This window comes from Mobula birostris, chromosome 4 (genome assembly GCF_030028105.1).
Source record: "Mobula birostris isolate sMobBir1 chromosome 4, sMobBir1.hap1, whole genome shotgun sequence".
NCBI lineage: Eukaryota > Metazoa > Chordata > Chondrichthyes > Myliobatiformes > Myliobatidae > Mobula > Mobula birostris.
The window spans coordinates 7865773-7884675 of record NC_092373.1 but is presented as its reverse complement, the minus strand read 5'-3'; the positions used below and the strand labels follow the sequence as shown (position 1 = coordinate 7884675).

Sequence of the window (18903 nt, the reverse complement as noted above, 5' to 3'; positions counted from 1 at the left end):
CATTGGCCTCTGGTCCTGGCGGAGTAGGGCGGAGCACAGCCAATGTGTCCGGCCCTGGCCAGCGTTCCGATGATGAAATTCTGCAGCGACGTCAGGATGAGAATCACCTGAGGGTTGGAGGAATGGGGAAAGGGTGAGGAAAAGATTCTGGTAGATGGAGCCCTGATGGGAGGAGGGAGCTGGGCGATAACTTGTGACCAGGAATCTGGGAGAATGCCCCTCCATCCCTAACTCCCTCTGCTCCTCCTTTCCCTCCTCTCCTGCATTCAGCTCCTTTCCTCCCCCCTCCATCCTCATTCCCCCTCCTACCCCAGCCCCTCCAGCTCCATTCCTTCCCCATCACCCCCACCAACCCTTTCCCCTCCCCTGCTCCCACTCTCCCTCTTCTCCTCCATTCCACCCTCCCCTTTCTCTTCTCCTCCACCTGCTTCCTCTCCCCCACCCCCACCACTCCCTCCATTCTCCTGGGGCGAGCGGTGCTGAGGGAAGGGGGGAAGTGCAAGCTGGTAGGTGATAGACAAGATAGGTGGGTGAAGGACTATTTATTCTTTCCTTAGGTGCTGCCTGGCCTGCTGAGTTCCTCCAGCACTTTGTGTTTGTTGCTCAATATTTCCAGCATCTGCAGAATCTTTTGTGCTTATATTCAAGGATTTGAGTTCCTGATTCCACTTTTGATAACGTTGTTATTTTTTAAAACTATCAGCCCCTTGGCGTTAACTTGCACAGTGACTATCGAGTCATACATTATTGAGTTCCGTTACACTTTAGTCCATAATGACCCAGCACTTGCCTGTATGCAGCAAGTCAGCAACAATGCTAAGGCATCTCTGCTGGTAACACTTTCATCACAGCAGTACCGGCTGTGATCAGTTCCAAGAGAGTTTGACTCTCTCCTGTGACTTTCAAGAGTGTTACCGGTTCTCTGTCCCACATCATTAACATCCCAGTGATCATCGTTAAACAGATGATCAATTAAATCAGTCATATCAATGACTTCCTGACCAATGGACTATAGCTAGTAAGGACAGGCTAGACTTCAACACCAACAGACCACAGTCAGTAAGGCCAAGATGGGCTCCTTGACCAACAAACCCCAGTCAGTCAGGACAAGATGAGACCTCCTCACCAACAAACCCCAGTCAGTCAGGACAAGATGAGACCTCCTCACCAACAAACCCCAGTCAGTCAGGACAAGATGGGCTCCTCGACCAACAAACCCCAGTCAGTCAGGACAAGATGAGACCTCCTCACCAACAAACCCCAGTCAGTCAGGACAAGATGGGCTCCTCGACCAACAAACCCCAGTCAGTCAGGACAAGATGAGACCTCCTCACCAACAAACCCCAGTCAGTCAGGACAAGGTGAGACCTCCTCACCAACAAACCCCAGTCAGTCAGGACAAGATGGGCTCCTTGACCAACAGACCCCAGTCAGTCAGGACAAGATGGACTCCCTGACCAACAAACCCCAGTCAGTCAGGACAAGGTGAGACCTCCTCACCAACAGGCCCCAGTCAGTCAGGACAGGCTATTGAGCTGAATTGTCTTTATTACTTACATCCTTCACATACATGAGGAGTAAAAATCCTTACATTACATCTCCGTCTAAATGTGGATTGTGCAATTTATAGTAATTTATAATAAATAGTATGTACAACAGGATAGTCAATCTAACAGACTATCAGTTAATCAGTCTGATGGCCTGGTGGAAGAAGCTGTTCTGGAGCCTGCTGGTCCTGGCTTTTATGTTATGCTGCAGTACAGTTTCCTGGATGGTAGCAGCTGGAACAGTTTGTGGTTGGGATGACTTTGGGTCCCCAATGATCCATCGGGCCCTTTTTACACACCTGTCTCTGTAAGTGTCCTGAATAGTGGGAAGTTCACAACTACAGATGCGCTGGACTGTCTGCATCACTCTCTGCAGAGTCCTGTGATTAAGGGGGGTACAGTTTCCATACCAGGCAGCGATGCAGCCAGTCAGGATGCTCTCAATTGTGCCCCCGTAGAAAGTTCTTGGGATTTGGGGGCCCATACCAAACTTCCTCAACCGTCTGAGGTGAAAGAGGCACTGTTGTGCTTTTTTCACCACACAGCCGGTATGTACAGACTACGTGAGATCTTCAGTGATGTTTATGCCGAGGAAATTAAAGCTGTTTACCCTCTGAACCCCAGATCTATTAATAGGGGGTTAGCCTGTCTCCATTCCTCCTGTAGTCCAGAACCTGCTGCTTTGTTTTTTCAACATTGAGGGAGAGGTTATTTTCTTGACACCGCTGTATCTGGGTGATGACTTCTTCTCTGTAGGCTGCCTCATTATTATTTGAGACTAGGCCAATCAGTGTAGTGTCATCAGCAAATTTAATTAGCAGATTGGAGCTGTGGGTGGCAACACAGTCATGGGTACACAGAGAGTAAAGGAGGGGGCTTAGGACACAGTCCCGGGGAACTCCTGTATTGAGGTTTAGAGGGGTGGAGGTGAGGGAGCCCAATCTTACTGACTGCCGGCGATCTGACAGGAAGTCTAGGATCCAGCTACACAAGGCAGGGTGAAGGCAGGGATCTCTGAGCTTCCTGTCGAGACTGGATGGTGTTGAATGCTGAACTGTAGGCCAAGAACAGCATTCTCACACAAGCATCCTTCAACTCCAGATGTGTACGGACGGTATGTAGAGCAGTGGCTATTGCGTGGTTTGTCGATCGGTTGTGTCGGTAGGCGAATTGTAGGGGATCCAGTCTGGGTGGTAGCGAGCTGCAGATGTGGTCCTTGACCAGCCTCTCAAAGCATTTGCTTATTATTGAGGTGAGTGTGACAGGACGCCAGGCGTTCAGACATGTTACCTTGGTCTTTTTTGGTACAGGGACAATGGTGGATAACTTGAAGCAGGAGGACACTCTACACTGGGAAAGGGAGAGATTAAAATTGTCAGTAAACTCACCTGCCAGCTGTGCCGTGCACATCCTGAGTACTCGCCCCGGGATGGCGTCCGGTCCCGCAGCCTTGCAACTGTCTACCCATTGGAAACACCTGCATACCTCAGGCACTGAGATGACCAAGGTGCAGGTCACTCTGGTGCTCTCCTCGGGGTCTCAGTGTTGGCAACATCGAACCAAGCATAAAAAAGATTTAGCTCATCTGGGAGAGATGCAGCGATGTAGGCAGCACCACTGAGCTTAGCTTTGAAGTCTGCGATGGTGTGCAGACCTTGCCATAAGCTGCGTGTGTTGCTGGTGGAGAGTTGTGTCTGGATCTTGTCCCTGTATTGTTGTTTCACTGTCTAGATGACTTTGCGCAGATCGTAGCTGCATTTCTTGGGTTCCTGTTGGTCACCAGCACCGTAAGCTCTGTGTTGCGCAGGAAGTGCTGCTTGCATGGAACTGTTGATCCAGGATCTCTGGTTTGGATAGCCCCTGACCAATTTCTGGTGGACTCCCAGACCCCGGGAACTTGGAGATCCAGTATCCTTATCATGGAAGATATTCCAGCTGACGTCATCAAAACAGTCCTGTAGCATGGAGGCTGATTGGTCGGACCAGGAGTGGACAGTTTTAACTATGGCCGCCTCTTGTTTCAGCTGTACCTCGGCAGCAGAGTGACCAACAGACCCCAGTCAGTAAGGACCGGCTAGACTTCCTGACCAACAGACCCCAGTCAGTAAGAACCGGCTAGACTTCCTGACCAACAGACCCCAGGCAGTAAGAACCGGCTAGACTTCCTGACCAACAGACCACAGTCAGTAAGGACCGGCTAGACTTGCTGACCAACAGACCCCAGTCAGTAAGAACCGGCTAGACTTCCTGACCAACAGACCACAGTCAGTAAGAACCGGCTAGACTTTCTGACCAACAGACCACAGTCAGTAAGAACCGGCTAGACTTTCTGACCAACAGACCCCAGTCAGTAAGGACCAGCTAGACTTTCTGACCAACAGACCACAGTCAGTAAGAACCGGCTAGACTTTCTGACCAAGAGACCCCAGTCAGTAAGGACCGGCTAGACTTCCTGACCAACAGACCCCAGTCAGTAAGGACCGGCTAGACTTCCTGACCAACAGAGCCCAGTCAGTAAGGACCGGCTAGACTTTCTGACCAACAGACCACAGTCAGTAAGAACCGGCTAGACTTTCTGACCAACAGACCCCAGTCAGTAAGGACCGGCTAGACTTTCTGACCAACAGACCACAGTCAGTGAGAACCGGCTAGACTTCCTGACCAACAGACCCCAGTCAGTAAGGACCGGCTAGACTTGCTGACCAACAGACCCCAGTCAGTAAGGACCGGCTAGACTTCCTGACCAACAGACCCCAGTCAGTATGAACAGACCAGACTTGCTGACCAACAGACCCCAGTCAGTAAGGACCGGCTAGACTTCCTGACCAACAGACCACAGTCAGTAAGGACCAGCTAGACTTCCTGACCAACAGACCCCAGTCAGTAAGGACCGGCTAGACTTCCTGACCAACAGACCACAGTCAGTAAGAACCGGCTAGACTTTCTGACCAACAGACCACAGTCAGTAAGAACCGGCTAGACTTCCTGACCAACAGACCACAGTCAGTAAGGACCGGCTAGACTTGCTGACCAACAGACCCCAGTCAGTAAGGACCGGCTAGACTTCCTGACCAACAGACCACAGTCAGTAAGGACCGGCTAGACTTCCTGACCAACAGACCACAGTCAGTAAGAACCGGCTAGACTTCCCGACGAACAGACCCCAGGCAGTAAGAACCGGCTAGACTTCCTGACCAACAGACCACAGTCAGTAAGAACCAGCTAGACTTGCTGACCAACAGACCCCAGTCAGTAAGAACCGGCTAGACTTTCTGACCAACAGACCACAGTCAGTAAGGACCGGCTAGACTTGCTGACCAACAGACCCTAGTCAGTAAGGACCGGCTAGACTTTCTGACCAACAGACCACAGTCAGTAAGAACCGGCTAGACTTTCTGACCAGGAGACCCCAGTTAGTAAGGACCGGCTAGACTTCCTGACCAACAGACCACAGTCAGTAAGGACCGGCTAGACTTCCTGACCAACAGACCACAGTCAGTAAGGACCGGCTAGACTTGCTGACCAACAGACCTCAGTCAGTAAGGACCGGCTAGACTTCCTGACCAACAGACCCCAGTCAGTATGAACAGACCAGACTTGCTGACCAACAGACCCCAGTCAGTAAGGACTGGCTAGACTTCCTGACCAACAGACCACAGTCAGTAAGAACCGGCTAGACTTTCTGACCAACAGACCCCAGTCAGTAAGGACCGGCTAGACTTCCTGACCAACAGACCACAGTCAGTAAGGACCGGCTAGACTTCCTGACCAACAGACCCCAGTCAGTAAGGACCGGCTAGACTTTCTGACCAACAGACCACAGTCAGTAAGAACCGGCTAGACTTCCTGACCAACAGACCTCAGTCAGTAAGGACCGGCTAGACTTGCTGACCAACAGACCACGGTCAGTAAGAACCGGCTAGACTTTCTGACCAACCGACCACAGTCAGTAAGAACCGGCTAGACTTCCTGACCAACAGACCACAATCAGTAAGGACCGGCTAGACTTGCTGACCAACAGACCACGGTCAGTAAGAACCGGCTAGACTTTCTGACCAACCGACCACAGTCAGTAAGAACCGACTAGACTTGCTGACCAACAGACCCCAGTCAGTAAGGACCGGCTAGACTTGCTGACCAACAGACCACAGTCAGTAAGAACCGGCTAGACTTTCTGACCAACAGACCCCAGTCAGTAAGGACTGGCTAGACTTTCTGACCAACAGACCACAGTCAGTAAGAACCGGCTAGACTTCCTGACCAACAGACCCCAGTCAGTAAGGACCGGCTAGACTTCTTGACCAACAGACCCCAGTCAGTAAGAACCGGCTAGACTTCCTGACCAACAGACCCCAGTCAGTAAGGACCGGCTAGACTTCCTGACCAACAGACCACAGTCAGTAAGGACCGGTTAGACTTCCTGACCAACAGACCCCAGTCAGTAAGGAGAGGCAGCAACACCTGCAGCACTAAAGACCGGTGCTTGATAAATTTTTTCCCAAGCTCCTGTACACTCGTGACTTCGTGGCCAAATTCTTCTCTAACTCCATCTACCAGTTTGTAGATGATACCACTGTTGTGGGCCATATCTCAAATAACGATGAGTACAGGAAGGGGGTAGAGAGCTTAGTAATATGGTGTCAAGAAAACAAACTTCCCTTCAGTGTTAATAAAATAAAAGAGCTGCTTATTGAGTTCAGGAAGGTAGGGGTGCAGTCCCGTCTTCATCACTGGTGTTCAGTTTGAGAGGGTTGGGAGCTTCATGGTTCTACCAGCAGCCTGTCCTGGCCCAAACACATTGATAACACAGCCAAGAAAGCTTACCAGCACCTCAGGAGGCTGCAGAAATTTGACATGTTCCTGGGGACTCTTCCCAATTTTTATTGAGGCAGCGTAGAAAGCATTCTGTCTGCATGCTTCACAGATTTGTATGGCAATCTCTCTGTGTGTGAGCACAAGAAACTGCAGTCTGTCTACACTTCCCACCGCCTCAGTAAAGCAGCCAGTATAATCAAAGACCCCACCCACCATGAACGTTCTCTCTTCTTCCCTCTCCTATCACGCAGAAGATGCAAAAGCCTGCAAGCACATCCCACCAGGCTCAAGGTCAGCTTCTACCACATGGTTATCAGACTCCTGATAAGATGGACCCTTTACTTCACAATTTACCAATCAAGAATCTATCGATCTCTGCCTTAAAGACACCCAATGACCTGGCCTCCACAGCTGCCTGTGGTAACAAATTCCATAAATTCACCACCCTCTGGCTAAAGAAATTTCTCCACATCTCTGTTTTAAATGGTCACCCCTCTATCCTAAGGCTGTGCCCTCTTGTCCTAGACTCTCCCACCATGGGAAACATCCTTTCCACATCTACTCTGTCTAGGCCTTTCAACATTCAAAAGGTTTCAATGAGATGCCCCCCTCATCCTTCTGAATTCCAGCGAGTACAGACCCAGAGCCATCAAACGTTTCTTGTATGATAACCCTTTCGTTCCAGGAATCATCCTTGTGAACCTCCTCTGAACCCTCTCCAAGGTGAGGCCTCACCGGTGCCTTATAAAGCCTCAGCATCACATCCCCGCTCTTCTAAATCTCTTGAAATGAATGCCAATATTGCATTTGCCTTCTTCACCACCAACTCTATCTGCAAGCTAACCTTTAGGGTGTTCTGCACAAGGACACCCAAGTCCCTTTGCATCTCAGATTTTTGGATTTTTTTCCACGTTTAGAAAATAGTCCGAACATTTATTTCTACTACCAAAGTGCATGACCATGCATTTTCCAACATTGTATTTAATTTGCCACTCTCTTGCCCATTCTCCTAATGTGTCTAAGTCCTTCTGCATCCTGCCTATTTCCTCAGAACTGCCTGCCCATCCACCAATCCTCATATCATCTGCAAACTTGGCAACAAAGCCATCTATTCCATCATATAAATCATTGATATACAGCATAAAAAGAAGCAGTCCCAATACCGATCCCTCTGAAACAGCATTAGTCACTGGCAGCCAATCAGAAAAAGATCCTTTTATTCCCACTCATTGCCTCTTACGAATTAGCCAGTGCTCTAACCATACCAGTAACTTTCCCGTAATACCATGGGCTCTTAACTTGGTAAGCAGCTTTGTGTGTGGCACCTTGTCAAAGACCTTCTGAAAGACCAAATATACAATTTAAGACTGCATCCCCTTTATCTATCCTACTTGTAATCACCTCAAAGAATTCCTACAGGTTCGTCAGACAAGATTTTCCCTTAATCAAACCATGCTGATTTTGTCCTATCTTGTCCTATTTCTCCAATTACTCCATAACCTCAAAAATTCTCTCCAACAGCTTCCCAACCACTGAGGTCAGGCTAACTGGTCAACAATTTCCTTTCTAAAACCTTCCTCCTTTCTTAAAGAGTGGAGTGACATATGCAATTTTCCAGTCCTCTGGCACCATGCTAGATACAATGATTCTTGAAAGGTCTTTTCTAATCCCTCCACAATCTCTACTGATACCTCTTTCAGAACCCGAGGGTGCAGTTCATCTGGTCTGGGTGACTTATGTACCTTCAGGTCTTTCAGCTATTTGAGCACCTTCTCCCTTGTAATATTAACTGCAATCACTTCTCTTCTCTGACACTTTTCAACACCTGGCACACTGCTGGTGACTTCCACAGTGAAGGCTGATGCAAAATACTCATTTAGTTCATCTGCCATCTCATTATGGCCCGTTTTTGTTTCTCTGGTTTAATTTTCTAGCGGTCCTATATCCACTGTCAACTCTCTTTTATTTTTTACATACTTGGAAAAAGCTTTAGCTACCTGCATTGATATTGTTTGCTAGCTTGTTTTCACATTTCATCTTCTGCTGCCTAATGATTCTTGTACAGTAAACATATAATGCTGGAGGAACTCAGCAGGTCAGGCAGTATCTACGGACAAAAGTACAGTGGATGTTTCGGGCCGAAACCCTTTGGCAGCACTGGAGAGAAAAAGCTGAGGAGTAGATTTAAAAGGCAGGGAGAGGGAAGAGAGAAACTCCAGGTGAGATGTGGGAGGGGGAGGGATGAAGTGAAGATCTGGGAAAGTTGATTGGTGAGTTGAGGTGAGAGAGGGGCAAGGGGATGGGAAATGGTGAAGGGGGAGTGTGGGGGATGGAGGCAGTACTGGAAGTTTGAGAAATCGATGTTCATGCCATCAGGTTGGAGGCTACCCAAACGGAATACAAGGTGCTGCTTCTCCAACTTAAGTGTGGCCTCATCACAACAATGGAGGAAGCCATGGATGGACATATTGGAATGGGAAGTGGAAGTTCCTATTCTGGGAGATCCTGCTTCTTCTGGCAGACGGAGCATAGATGCTCGGTGAAGTGGTCTCCCAATCTACATCGGGTCACACTGATGTACAGGAGGCCACACCTGGAACACCGAACACAGTAAATGACCCCAACAGACTCACAGGTGAATTGTCACCTCGCCTGGAAGGACTGTTTAGGGCCTTGGATGGTAGTGAGGGAGGAGGTGTAGGGGCAGGTGTAGCACTTGTTCTGCTTGAAAGGATAAATGCCAGGATGGAAATCGGTGGGGAAGGTTGAGTGGACAAGGGAGTCGTGTAGGGAGCGATCCCTGTGGAAAACAGAAAGTGGGGGGAGGTAGAGAAAGACGTGTTGGTGGTGGGATCCCACTGGAGCTGGCAGAAGTCTCGGAGAATTATGTGCTGGACCCGGAGGCTGGTGGGGTGGTAGGTGAGGACAAGAGAAACCCTATCCCTGGTAGGGTGCGGGAGGATGGGGTAAAAGCACCTACCTCACCTACCACCCCACCAGCCTCCGCGCCCAGCATATAATTTGCTTTTATCCCATCCTCCCACCCGATTGGCAGGAGGCAAAGAGTGGGAATAAAGGGAGCCTTTTCTGACTGGCTACCGGTGACTAGTGCTGTTCCACAAGGGTCAGTGTTGGGACCGATTCGTTTTATGTATACGTCAATGATTTGGATGATAGAATTGATGGCTTTGTGGTCAAGTTTGCAAACAATGTGAAGATAGGTGGAGGGGCAGGTGGTGTTGAGGAGGCTGGGGGGCTACAGAAGGGCTTCGGTTAAGAGAAAGGACAAAGAAATGGCAGGTGGTATAGAGTGTCAGGAAGTGTATGATCATGCACCTTTATAGAGGAAAGAAAACCATAGACACTTTTCTCAATGGGGGAGTATATTCAAAAATCAGAGGTGCAAAGAGACTGCAAATCATCATGTAGGATTCCCTAAAGTTTAATCTGTAGGTTGAATTGATAGTGAGGAAGGCAAATGCAATGTCGTACTAAGAAATAGGATCTACAAGTATTTGGATAGACAGGGACTTATTAGGGAGAGTCAACATGGCTTTGTGAGTGGTAGGTCATGTTTAACTAATCTATTAAGAGTTTTTCGAGGAGGTTACCAGGAAAGTGGATGAAGGGAAGGCAGTGGATATTGTCTACACGGACTTCAGTAAGGCCTTTGACAAGGTCCCGCATGGGAGGTTAGTTAGGAAGATTCAGTCGCTAGGTATACATGGAGAGGTGGTAAATTGGATTAGACATTGGCTCAATGGAAGAAGCCAAAGAGTGGTAGTAGAGAATTGCTTCTCTGAGTGGAGGCCTGTGACTAGTGGTGTGCCACAGGGATCAGTGCTGGGTCCATTGTTATTTGTCATCTATATCAATGATCTGGATGATAATGTGGTAAATTGGATCAGCAAATTTGCTGCTGATACAAAGATTGGAGGTGTAGTGGACAGTGAGGAAGGTTTTCAAAGCTTGCAGAGGGATTTGGACCAGCTGGAAAAAGGGCTGAAAAATGGCAGATGGAGTTTAATACAGACAAGTGTGAGGTATTGCACTTTGGAAGGACAAACCAAGGTAGAACATACAGGGTTAATGGTAAGGCACTGAGGAGTGCAGTAGAACAGAGGGATCTGGGAATACAGATACAAAATTCCTTAAAAGTGGCATCACAGGTAGATAGGGTCGTAAAGAGAGCTTTTGGTACATTGGCCTTTATTAATCAAAGTATTGAGTATAAGAGTTGGAATGTTATGATGAGGTTGTATAAGGCATTGGTGAGGCCGAATCTGGAGTATTGTGTTCAGTTTTGGTCACCAAATTACAGGAAGGATATAAATAAGGTTGAAAGAGTGCAGAGAAGGTTTACAAGGATGTTGCCGGGACTTGAGAAACTCAGTTACAGAGAAAGGTTGAATAGGTTAGGACTTTATTCCCTGGAGCGTAGAAGAATGAGGGGAGATTTGATAGAGGTATATAAAATTATGATGGGTATAGATAGAGTGAATGCAAGCAGGCTTTTTCCACTGAGGCAAGGGGAGTAAAAAAACCAGAGGACATGGGTTAAGGGTGAGGGGGGAAAAGTTTAAAGGGAACATTAGGGGGGGCTTCTTCACACAGAGACTGGTGGGAGTATGGAATGAGCTCCCAGATGAGGTGGTAAATGCGGGTTCTTTTTTAACATTTAAGAATAAATTGGACAGATACATGGATGGGAGGTGTATGGAGGGATATGGTCCGTGTGCAGGTCAGTGGGACTAGGCAGAAAAATGGTTCAGCACAGCCAAGAAAGGCCAAAAGGCCTGTTTCTGTGCTGTAATGTTCTATGGTTCTAATGTTAGCATTCATTTCAAGATGACTAGAATATAAAGGCAAGGATGTAATAATGACACTTTATAAAGCACTGGGAAGGCCTCACTGGAGTATTGTGAGCAGTTTTGGGTTCCTTATTTCAGAAAGGATGTGCTGATATTGGAGAGGGTACAGAGGAGGTGCATGACAATGAAAGGGTTATCATACAAGCAGCAATTGAAGGCTGAGGGCCTATACTCGCTGGAGTTGAAAAGAATGTTGAAAGGCCTAGATAGAGTGGATGTGGAGAGGTCGTTTCCTATAGTGGGGTGGTCTAGGACCAGAGGGCACAGCCTCAGAATATAGCGACATCCACTTAGAACAGAGATGTGGAGGAATTTCTTTAGCCAGAGTGTGGTGAATTTGTGGAACTCATTGGCACAGACGGCTGTGGAGCCAAGTATATTTAAAGCGGAGTATGATAGGTTCTTGATTGGTCAGGGCACTAAGAGTTACGGGGAGGAGGCAGAGAATAGTGTTACGAGGGAAATGGATCAGCCATGATGAAATGGCAGAAAAGACTTGATGGGCCAAATGGCCTAATTCTGCTCCGGTCTTTCAGACCGAGTGGGAAATGTGTTGCAGTGAGAGGGACCTGCATACCCTGAGGAAACTATCTTAATGCTTGCTGTGCTCTGTCCTAATATCCATAGTTCTGTAGTTCTAAGTAGATAATTGGAGTTCGTGTCAAGAACCTTCACTCCTACTGCCAATTGCAGAATTTCCAAGGGGCCAACTGTTTTAATTCCTATCCCCATTCCTGTTTTGACACGTTAGTTCATGGCCTCTTCTTCTGCCACGATGAGGCCTCTCTCAGACTGGAGCAGCAACACCTCATGTTCCATCTGGGTAGCCTCCAACCTGAAGGCATGAACATCAATTTCTCAATCAGGTAAGTTTTTTCATCCCCCCACCCCTCTTTTATTCTCCACTCTGGCCTCTCACTTGTCACCTGCCTTATCTCCTCCCTCTGGTGCTCTTTTCCCCCTTCTCAGAGGGTCCGCTCTCCTCTCCTATCAGATTTGTTCTTTACCCTCCCCACTCACCTGGCCTCATCTATCACCCTCCAGCTTGTCCTTCTTGTCCTCCCCCTCCATCTTTTTGTTCTGGTATCTTTGCCCTTCCATTCCGGTCCTGATGAAGGGCCTCAGCCTGAAACATCGGCTGTTTATTCCCTCCATAGATACTGCCTAACATGCTCATTTCCTCCAGCATTCGTGTGTGTTAATTACAGTTTGTGTCTTTCTCTCTCACCGAGCCAATCCGAGAACTTCTTGATGTAACGAAACAACCCCTCTTTGCGACTTATCCACACCGCACCCTAGGTCCCCCAACATGCCCTGGGTTTCCCAATCACACCCTGGGTCCCCCAACACGCCCTGAGTTCCCCAATCACACCCTGAGGTCCCCCAACATGCCCTGGGTTCCCCCATCACACCCTGAGTTACTCCAACACACCCTGAGGTCCCCCATCACACCCTGGGTTCCCCAACATGTCCTGGGTTCCCCCATCACACCCTGGGTTCCCCAACATGCCCTGGGTTCCCCCATCACACCCTGGGTTCCCCCAACACACCCTGAGGTCCTCCATCATGCCCTGGGTTCCCCAACATGCCCTGGGTTCCCTCATCACACCCTGGGTTCCCTCATCACATCCTGGGTTCCTTCATCACGCCCTGGGTTCCCTCATCACACCCTGGGTTCCCTCATCACATCCTGGGTTCCCCCATCATGCCCTGGGTTCCCCAACATGCCCTGGGTTCCCCCATCACGCCCCGGGTTCTTCAACACGTGCGGTATGTCCCGACCACCTCTGGGATTTGCCTACCACATGCGAGATTTCCCCATCACCCCTGGAATTTCCCCATCGCGCCTGGGATTTCCTGACCACACCCAGGATTTCCCCAGGATTCCTCACCGCCATTCCCAGGGATCCCAACCATTCCTTGGAAGGGCAACATAGCAACTGACTCACTTGGAACAGCCCAAACTTGCACGCCAGGTTCTGGTCGGCCTGGAGGAGCTTGGAATGTCGGAACAGGACAGAGATAGACCACAGCCCCACAATGGTGGAGCCTGCCAGGAAAAGGTTTATCCACAGGGAGATGCTGGAGGACGACCACTGAGAAATGCAGGGTGTGTGGCAGAATTAGAGCTCGGTGAGGCCAGAGTGAATACCGGCGACTGGGGCGGTGGGGATGAGAGGCTCACCCGGCGACAGGGTGACAAATGGGGTAAAGAGGCACACATGACATTACTGCGGAGAACAATGTGGAGGGAGAATCACTCTGGGGGTGTGTGATGGGATGGAGGGAGTGTGTGATGGGACGGAGGGAGTGTGTGGTGTGATGGTGGGCGTGTGTGATGGGTTGGTGCTGATGGAGTGTGTGGTGGGACGGAGGGAGTGTGTGGTGGAACGGAGGGAGTGTGTGATGGGACGGTGATGATGGAGTGTGTGGTGGGACGGAGGGAGTGTGTGAAGGGACGGGGGGAGTGTGTGGTGGGACGGAGGGAGTGTGTGGTGGAATGGAGGGAGTGTGTGATGGGACGGTGATGATGGAGTGTGTGGTGGGACGGAGGGAGTGTGTGGTGGAACGGAGGGAGTGTGTGATGGGACGGTGATGATGGAGTGTGTGGTGGGACGGAGGGAGTGTGTGAAGGGACGGGGGGAGTGTGTGATGGGACAGAGGGGGTGTGTGGTGGAACGGAGGGAGTGTGTGATGGGACGGTGATGATGGAGTGTGTGGTGGGACGGAGGGAGTGTGTGGTGGGACGGAGGGAGTGTGTGGTGGGACGGAGGGAGTGTGTGAAGGGACGGGGGGAGTGTGTGGTGGGACGGAGGGAGTGTGTGGTGGAACAGAGGGAGTGTGTGATGGGACGGTGATGATGGAGTGTGTGATGGGACAGAGGGGGTGTGTGGTGGAACGGAGGGAGTGTGTGATGGGACGGAGGGAGTGTGTGATGGGACGGTGATGATGGAGTGTGTGGTGGGACGGAGGGAGTGTGTGGTGGGACGGAGGGAGTGTGTGATGGGACGGGGGGAGTGTGTGATGGGACAGAGGGGGTGTGTGGTGGGACGGAGGGAGTGTGTGATAGGACGGTGATGATGGAGTGTGTGGTGGGACGGAGGGAGTGTGTGAAGGGACGGGGGAGTGTGTGGTGGGACGGAGGGGGTGTGTGGTGGAATGGAGGGAGTGTGTGATGGGACGGTGATGATGGAGTGTGTGGTGGGACGGAGGGAGTGTGTGGTGGAACGGAGGGAGTGTGTGAAGGGACGGGGGGGGTGTGTGGTGGGACAGAGGGGGTGTGTGGTGGGACGGAGGGAGTGTGTGATGGGACGGTGATGATGGAGTGTGTGATGGGATGGAGGGAGTGTGTGGTGGAACGGAGGGAGTGTGTGAAGGGACGGGGGGGGTGTGTGGTGGGACAGAGGGGGTGTGTGGTGGGACGGAGGGAGTGTGTGATGGGACGGTGATGATGGAGTGTGTGGTGGGACGGAGGGAGTGTGTGAAGGGACGGGGGGAGTGTGTGATGGGACAGAGGGGGTGTGTGGTGGGACGGAGGGAGTGTGTGATGGGACGGTGATGATGGAGTGTGTGGTGGGACGGAGGGAGTGTGTGAAGGGACGGGGGGAGTGTGTGATGGGACAGAGGGGGTGTGTGGTGGGACGGAGGGAGTGTGTGATAGGACGGTGATGATGGAGTGTGTGGTGGGACGGAGGGAGTGTGTGAAGGGACGGGGGGAGTGTGTGATGGGACGGAGGGGGTGTGTGGTGGGACGGAGGGAGTGTGTGATAGGACGGTGATGATGGAGTGTGTGATGGGATGGAGTAGAGTCATGGAGGGATGTCCACCTACTCACATCATCTGGGTCATAGAGGTCATTTGTCCACAAGACTACCCCCAGGAAGAACAGGGCAGGTCGCAGGAATGCCACCTGGAAAGCTCCCAGCACAAACAGCCTAAAATTCTTTCTGAAAAGAGAAGTAAAATTCCAGTTGATATTTAATTATCATTTAATCACACACTTGTATACAGCCAAAAGAAACAACGTTCTCTGGGGCACGGTGCAAAATACAGTGGATATAATCAGACACAGAACAGGTTTACTCTGGGTGCTGTGGTTTCCTCGCACAGTGCAAAGACATACTAGTTGGTAGGTTCAATCAAAAGGAAAAGAAAATCTGCCGATGCTGGAAATCCAAGCAACACACACAAAATGCTGGAGGAACTCAGCAGGTCAGGCAGCGTCTATGGAGAGGAATAAACAGTTGACGTTTCGGGCGAGACCCTTCATCAGGACAATTTTATCCATCCTTATATGCTGCCAGTAATGATTCACTGGCACGTTGCCTGCACACTGGAGGACTTGAGAATAAGGAGAGGGTAGACAGGCTGGCATTGTTTTCCCTGGAGTGAAGGAGACTGGGGCAATATTAGAACCTAGAACATAGATCAGTACAGCCCTTTGGCCCACAATGTTGTGCTGAACCAATTACATTACCAATTAAATGGCCAACCAAACTATTCTCTTCTGTCTACACAATGTCCCTATCCTAACGTTTCCCTCACATTCATCAGCCTACCTAAACGTCTCTTAAAAGTCTCTAATGTATCTGCCTCTACCTCCACCCCAGGAAGTACATTCCAGGTACCCACTACTCTCTGTGTAAAACAATTTGCCCCTGACATCTCCTTTGAAATGAGCCCATCTCAAGGTGATGCATACCCTCAGATCTTATGTCCTCTGGGAGGACGATGCTGCCTGTCCAGTGCATTATATTGCAGAGGTTTATGAACTCGTGATAGGCATGTGCAGCAACCACTCTGCCATACCAGATCCCTCCCTACGCGACTCCCTTGTCCATTCGTGCCCCCCCCATCCCTCCCCACCGATCCCCCTCCTGGCACTTATCCTTGTAAGCGGAACAAGTGCTACACATGCCCTTACGCTTCCTCCCTTACCACCATTCAGGGCCCCAAACAGTCCCTCCAGGTGAGGCAACACTTCACCTGTGAGTGGACTGGGGTGATATACTGCGTCTGGTGCTCCCGATGTGGCCTTTTATATATTGGTGAGACCCGACGCAGACTGGGAGACCGCTTTGCTCTACGCTCTGTCCGCCAGAGAAAGCAGGATCTCCCAGTGGCCACACATTTTAATTCCACATCCCATTCCCATTCTGACATGTCTATCCACGGCCTCCTCTACTGTAAAGATGAAGCCACACTCAGGTTGGAGGAACAGCACCTTATATTCCGTCTGGGTAGCCTCCAACCTGATGGCATGAACATTGACTTCTCTAACTTCCGCTAATGCCCCACCTCCCCCTCGTACACCATCTGTTATTTATTTATCTACACACATTCTTTTTCTCTCTCTCCTTTTTCTCCCTCTGTCCCTCCCACTATACCCCTTGCCCATCCTCTGGGTTTCCCCCCCCCACCCCCTTTTCTTTCTCCCTGGGCCTCCTGTCCCATGATCCTCTCGTATCCCCTTTTGCCTATCACCTGTCCAGCTCTTGGCTCCATCCCTCCCCCTCCTGTCTTCTCCTATCATTTCAGATCTCCCCCTCCCCCTCCCCCTCCCACTTTCAAATCTCTTACTAACTCTTCCTTCAGTTAGTCCTGACGAAGGGTCTCGGCCTGAAACGTCGACTGCACCTCTTCCTAGAGATGCTGCCTGGCCTGCTGCGTTCACCAGCAACTTTTATGTGTGTTGCTCTGCCATTACAAGCTGTTATACCTCCAGAAGGATGATCTCAATGTTACACGGGTGAAAATTGGTTGTAATCGCCAGGAACACGTTAGATTTCTTTAGCCTTCTGAGGAATGAAGGGTCGGTTCCTGAACTCTAAGCCGATGAGCATCCGGACAGGATTCCTTCTATTCCTGTTTCGGGCTGAGACCCTTCGTCAGGTCTTGTCCCGAAACCCTTTGTCAGGTCTCGTCCCGAAACCTTGACTCTTTATTCCTCTCCATAGATGCTACCTGACCTGCTGAGTTAGAAACATAGAAACATAGAAAACCTACAGCACAATACAGGCCCTTCGGCCCACAATGCTGTGCCGAACATGTCCTTACTTTAGAAATTACCTAGGGTTACCCATAGCCCTCTATTGATCCAGGAGTCTCTTGGACCCTATTGTATCCGCCTCCACCACTGTCACCGGCAGCCCATTCCACGCACTCACCACTCTCTGCGTAAAAAACTTACCCCTGACATCTCCTCTGTACCTACTCCCAAGCACCTTAAAACTGTGCCCTCTTGTGCTAGCCATTTCAGCTCTGGTAAAAAGCCTCTGACTATCCACATGATCAATGCCTCTCATCATCCTATACACCTCTATCAGCTCACCTCTCATCCTCCTCACTCCAAGGAGAAAATGCCAAGTTCACTCAACCTATTCTCATATGTCATGCTCCCCAATCCAGGCAACATCCTTGTAGATCTCCTCTGCACCCTTTCTATGGTTTCCACATCCTTCCTGTAGTGAAGTGACCAGAACTGAGCAGAGTACTCCAAGTGGGGTCTGACCAGGGTCCTATGTAGCTGCAACATTACCTCTCGGCTCTTAAACTCAATCCCACGATTGATAAAGGCCAATGCACCGTATGCCTTCTTAACCACAGAGTCAACCTGCACAGCAGCTTTGAGTGTCCTATGGACTCGGACCCCAAGATCCCTCTGATCCTCCACACTGCCAAGAGTCTTACAATTAATACTATATTCTGCCGTCGCATTTGACCTGCCAAAATGAACCACTTCACACTTATCTGGGTTGAACTCCATCTGCCACTTCTCAGCCCAGTTTTGCATCCTATCAATGTCCTGCTGTAACCTCTGACAGCCCTCCACACTATCCACAACACCCCCAACCTTGGTGTCATCGGCAAACTTACTAACCCATCCCTTCACTTCCTCATCCAGGTCATTTATAAAAGTCACAAAGATCCCTGAGGCACTCCACTGATCACCGACCTCCATGCAGAATATGACTCGTCTACAACCGTTCTTTGCCTTCTGTGGGCAAGCCAGTTCTGGATGCACAAAGTAATGTCCCCTTGGATCCCATGCCTCCTTACTTTCTCAATAAGCCTGGCATGGGGTACCTTCTCAAATGCTTCGCTGAAATCCATATACACTACATCTACAGCTCTACCTTCATCAATGTGTTTAGTCACATCCTCAAAAAATTCAATCAGGCTCGTAAGGCACAACCTGCCCTTGACAAAGCCATGCTGACTATTCCTAATCATATTATACCTCTCCAAATGTTCATAAATCCTGACTCTCAGGATCTTCTCCATCAACTTACCAACCACTGAAGTAAGGAAGTTCCTCCAGTGTTTTGTGTGTGTTGCTCTGGATTTCCAGCATAGCAGAACCTTTAGTATTGAGGATGCTCTCTGCGGTGCACCAATAAAAATTGATGTTGACGGGAAGATATATCCCCCTGACGGGCTGAAGGGCCAGTTCCTATGCTGTCCTGAGACACATCTGGACAGGATAGTTTCTATAGTCCATTGATAAAATCTGCTTGGTCATTAGCAGCCATGCCTTCAGCTCTGTTGTTTGTTAATTATCATTTAATGTAGCCAAATAAAGCAGCATCCCTCCGGGGTGAAAGTGCAAAAAACACAACCAACAGGAAACAGCACATACACAAATGGCACATGTGGTTACAATCTCAGAA

At 49.8% G+C, this 18903-nt stretch overlaps 1 protein-coding gene across 1 annotated transcript in view; it reads right to left on the bottom strand.

The window, feature by feature from the left end:
• LOC140195830 (organic solute transporter subunit alpha-like) overlaps positions 1 to 18903 on the bottom strand; it is a 53718-nt gene that overhangs the window by 1497 nt on the left and 33318 nt on the right. Inside the window, exons 6-8 of the mRNA XM_072254464.1 lie at positions 15069 to 15180; positions 13183 to 13329; positions 2 to 107 (exon numbers count right to left, since the gene is read on the bottom strand). Coding sequence (XP_072110565.1) covers positions 2 to 107; positions 13183 to 13329; positions 15069 to 15180 — 365 coding nt within the window. The remainder of the gene's footprint in view (position 1; positions 108 to 13182; positions 13330 to 15068; positions 15181 to 18903) is intronic.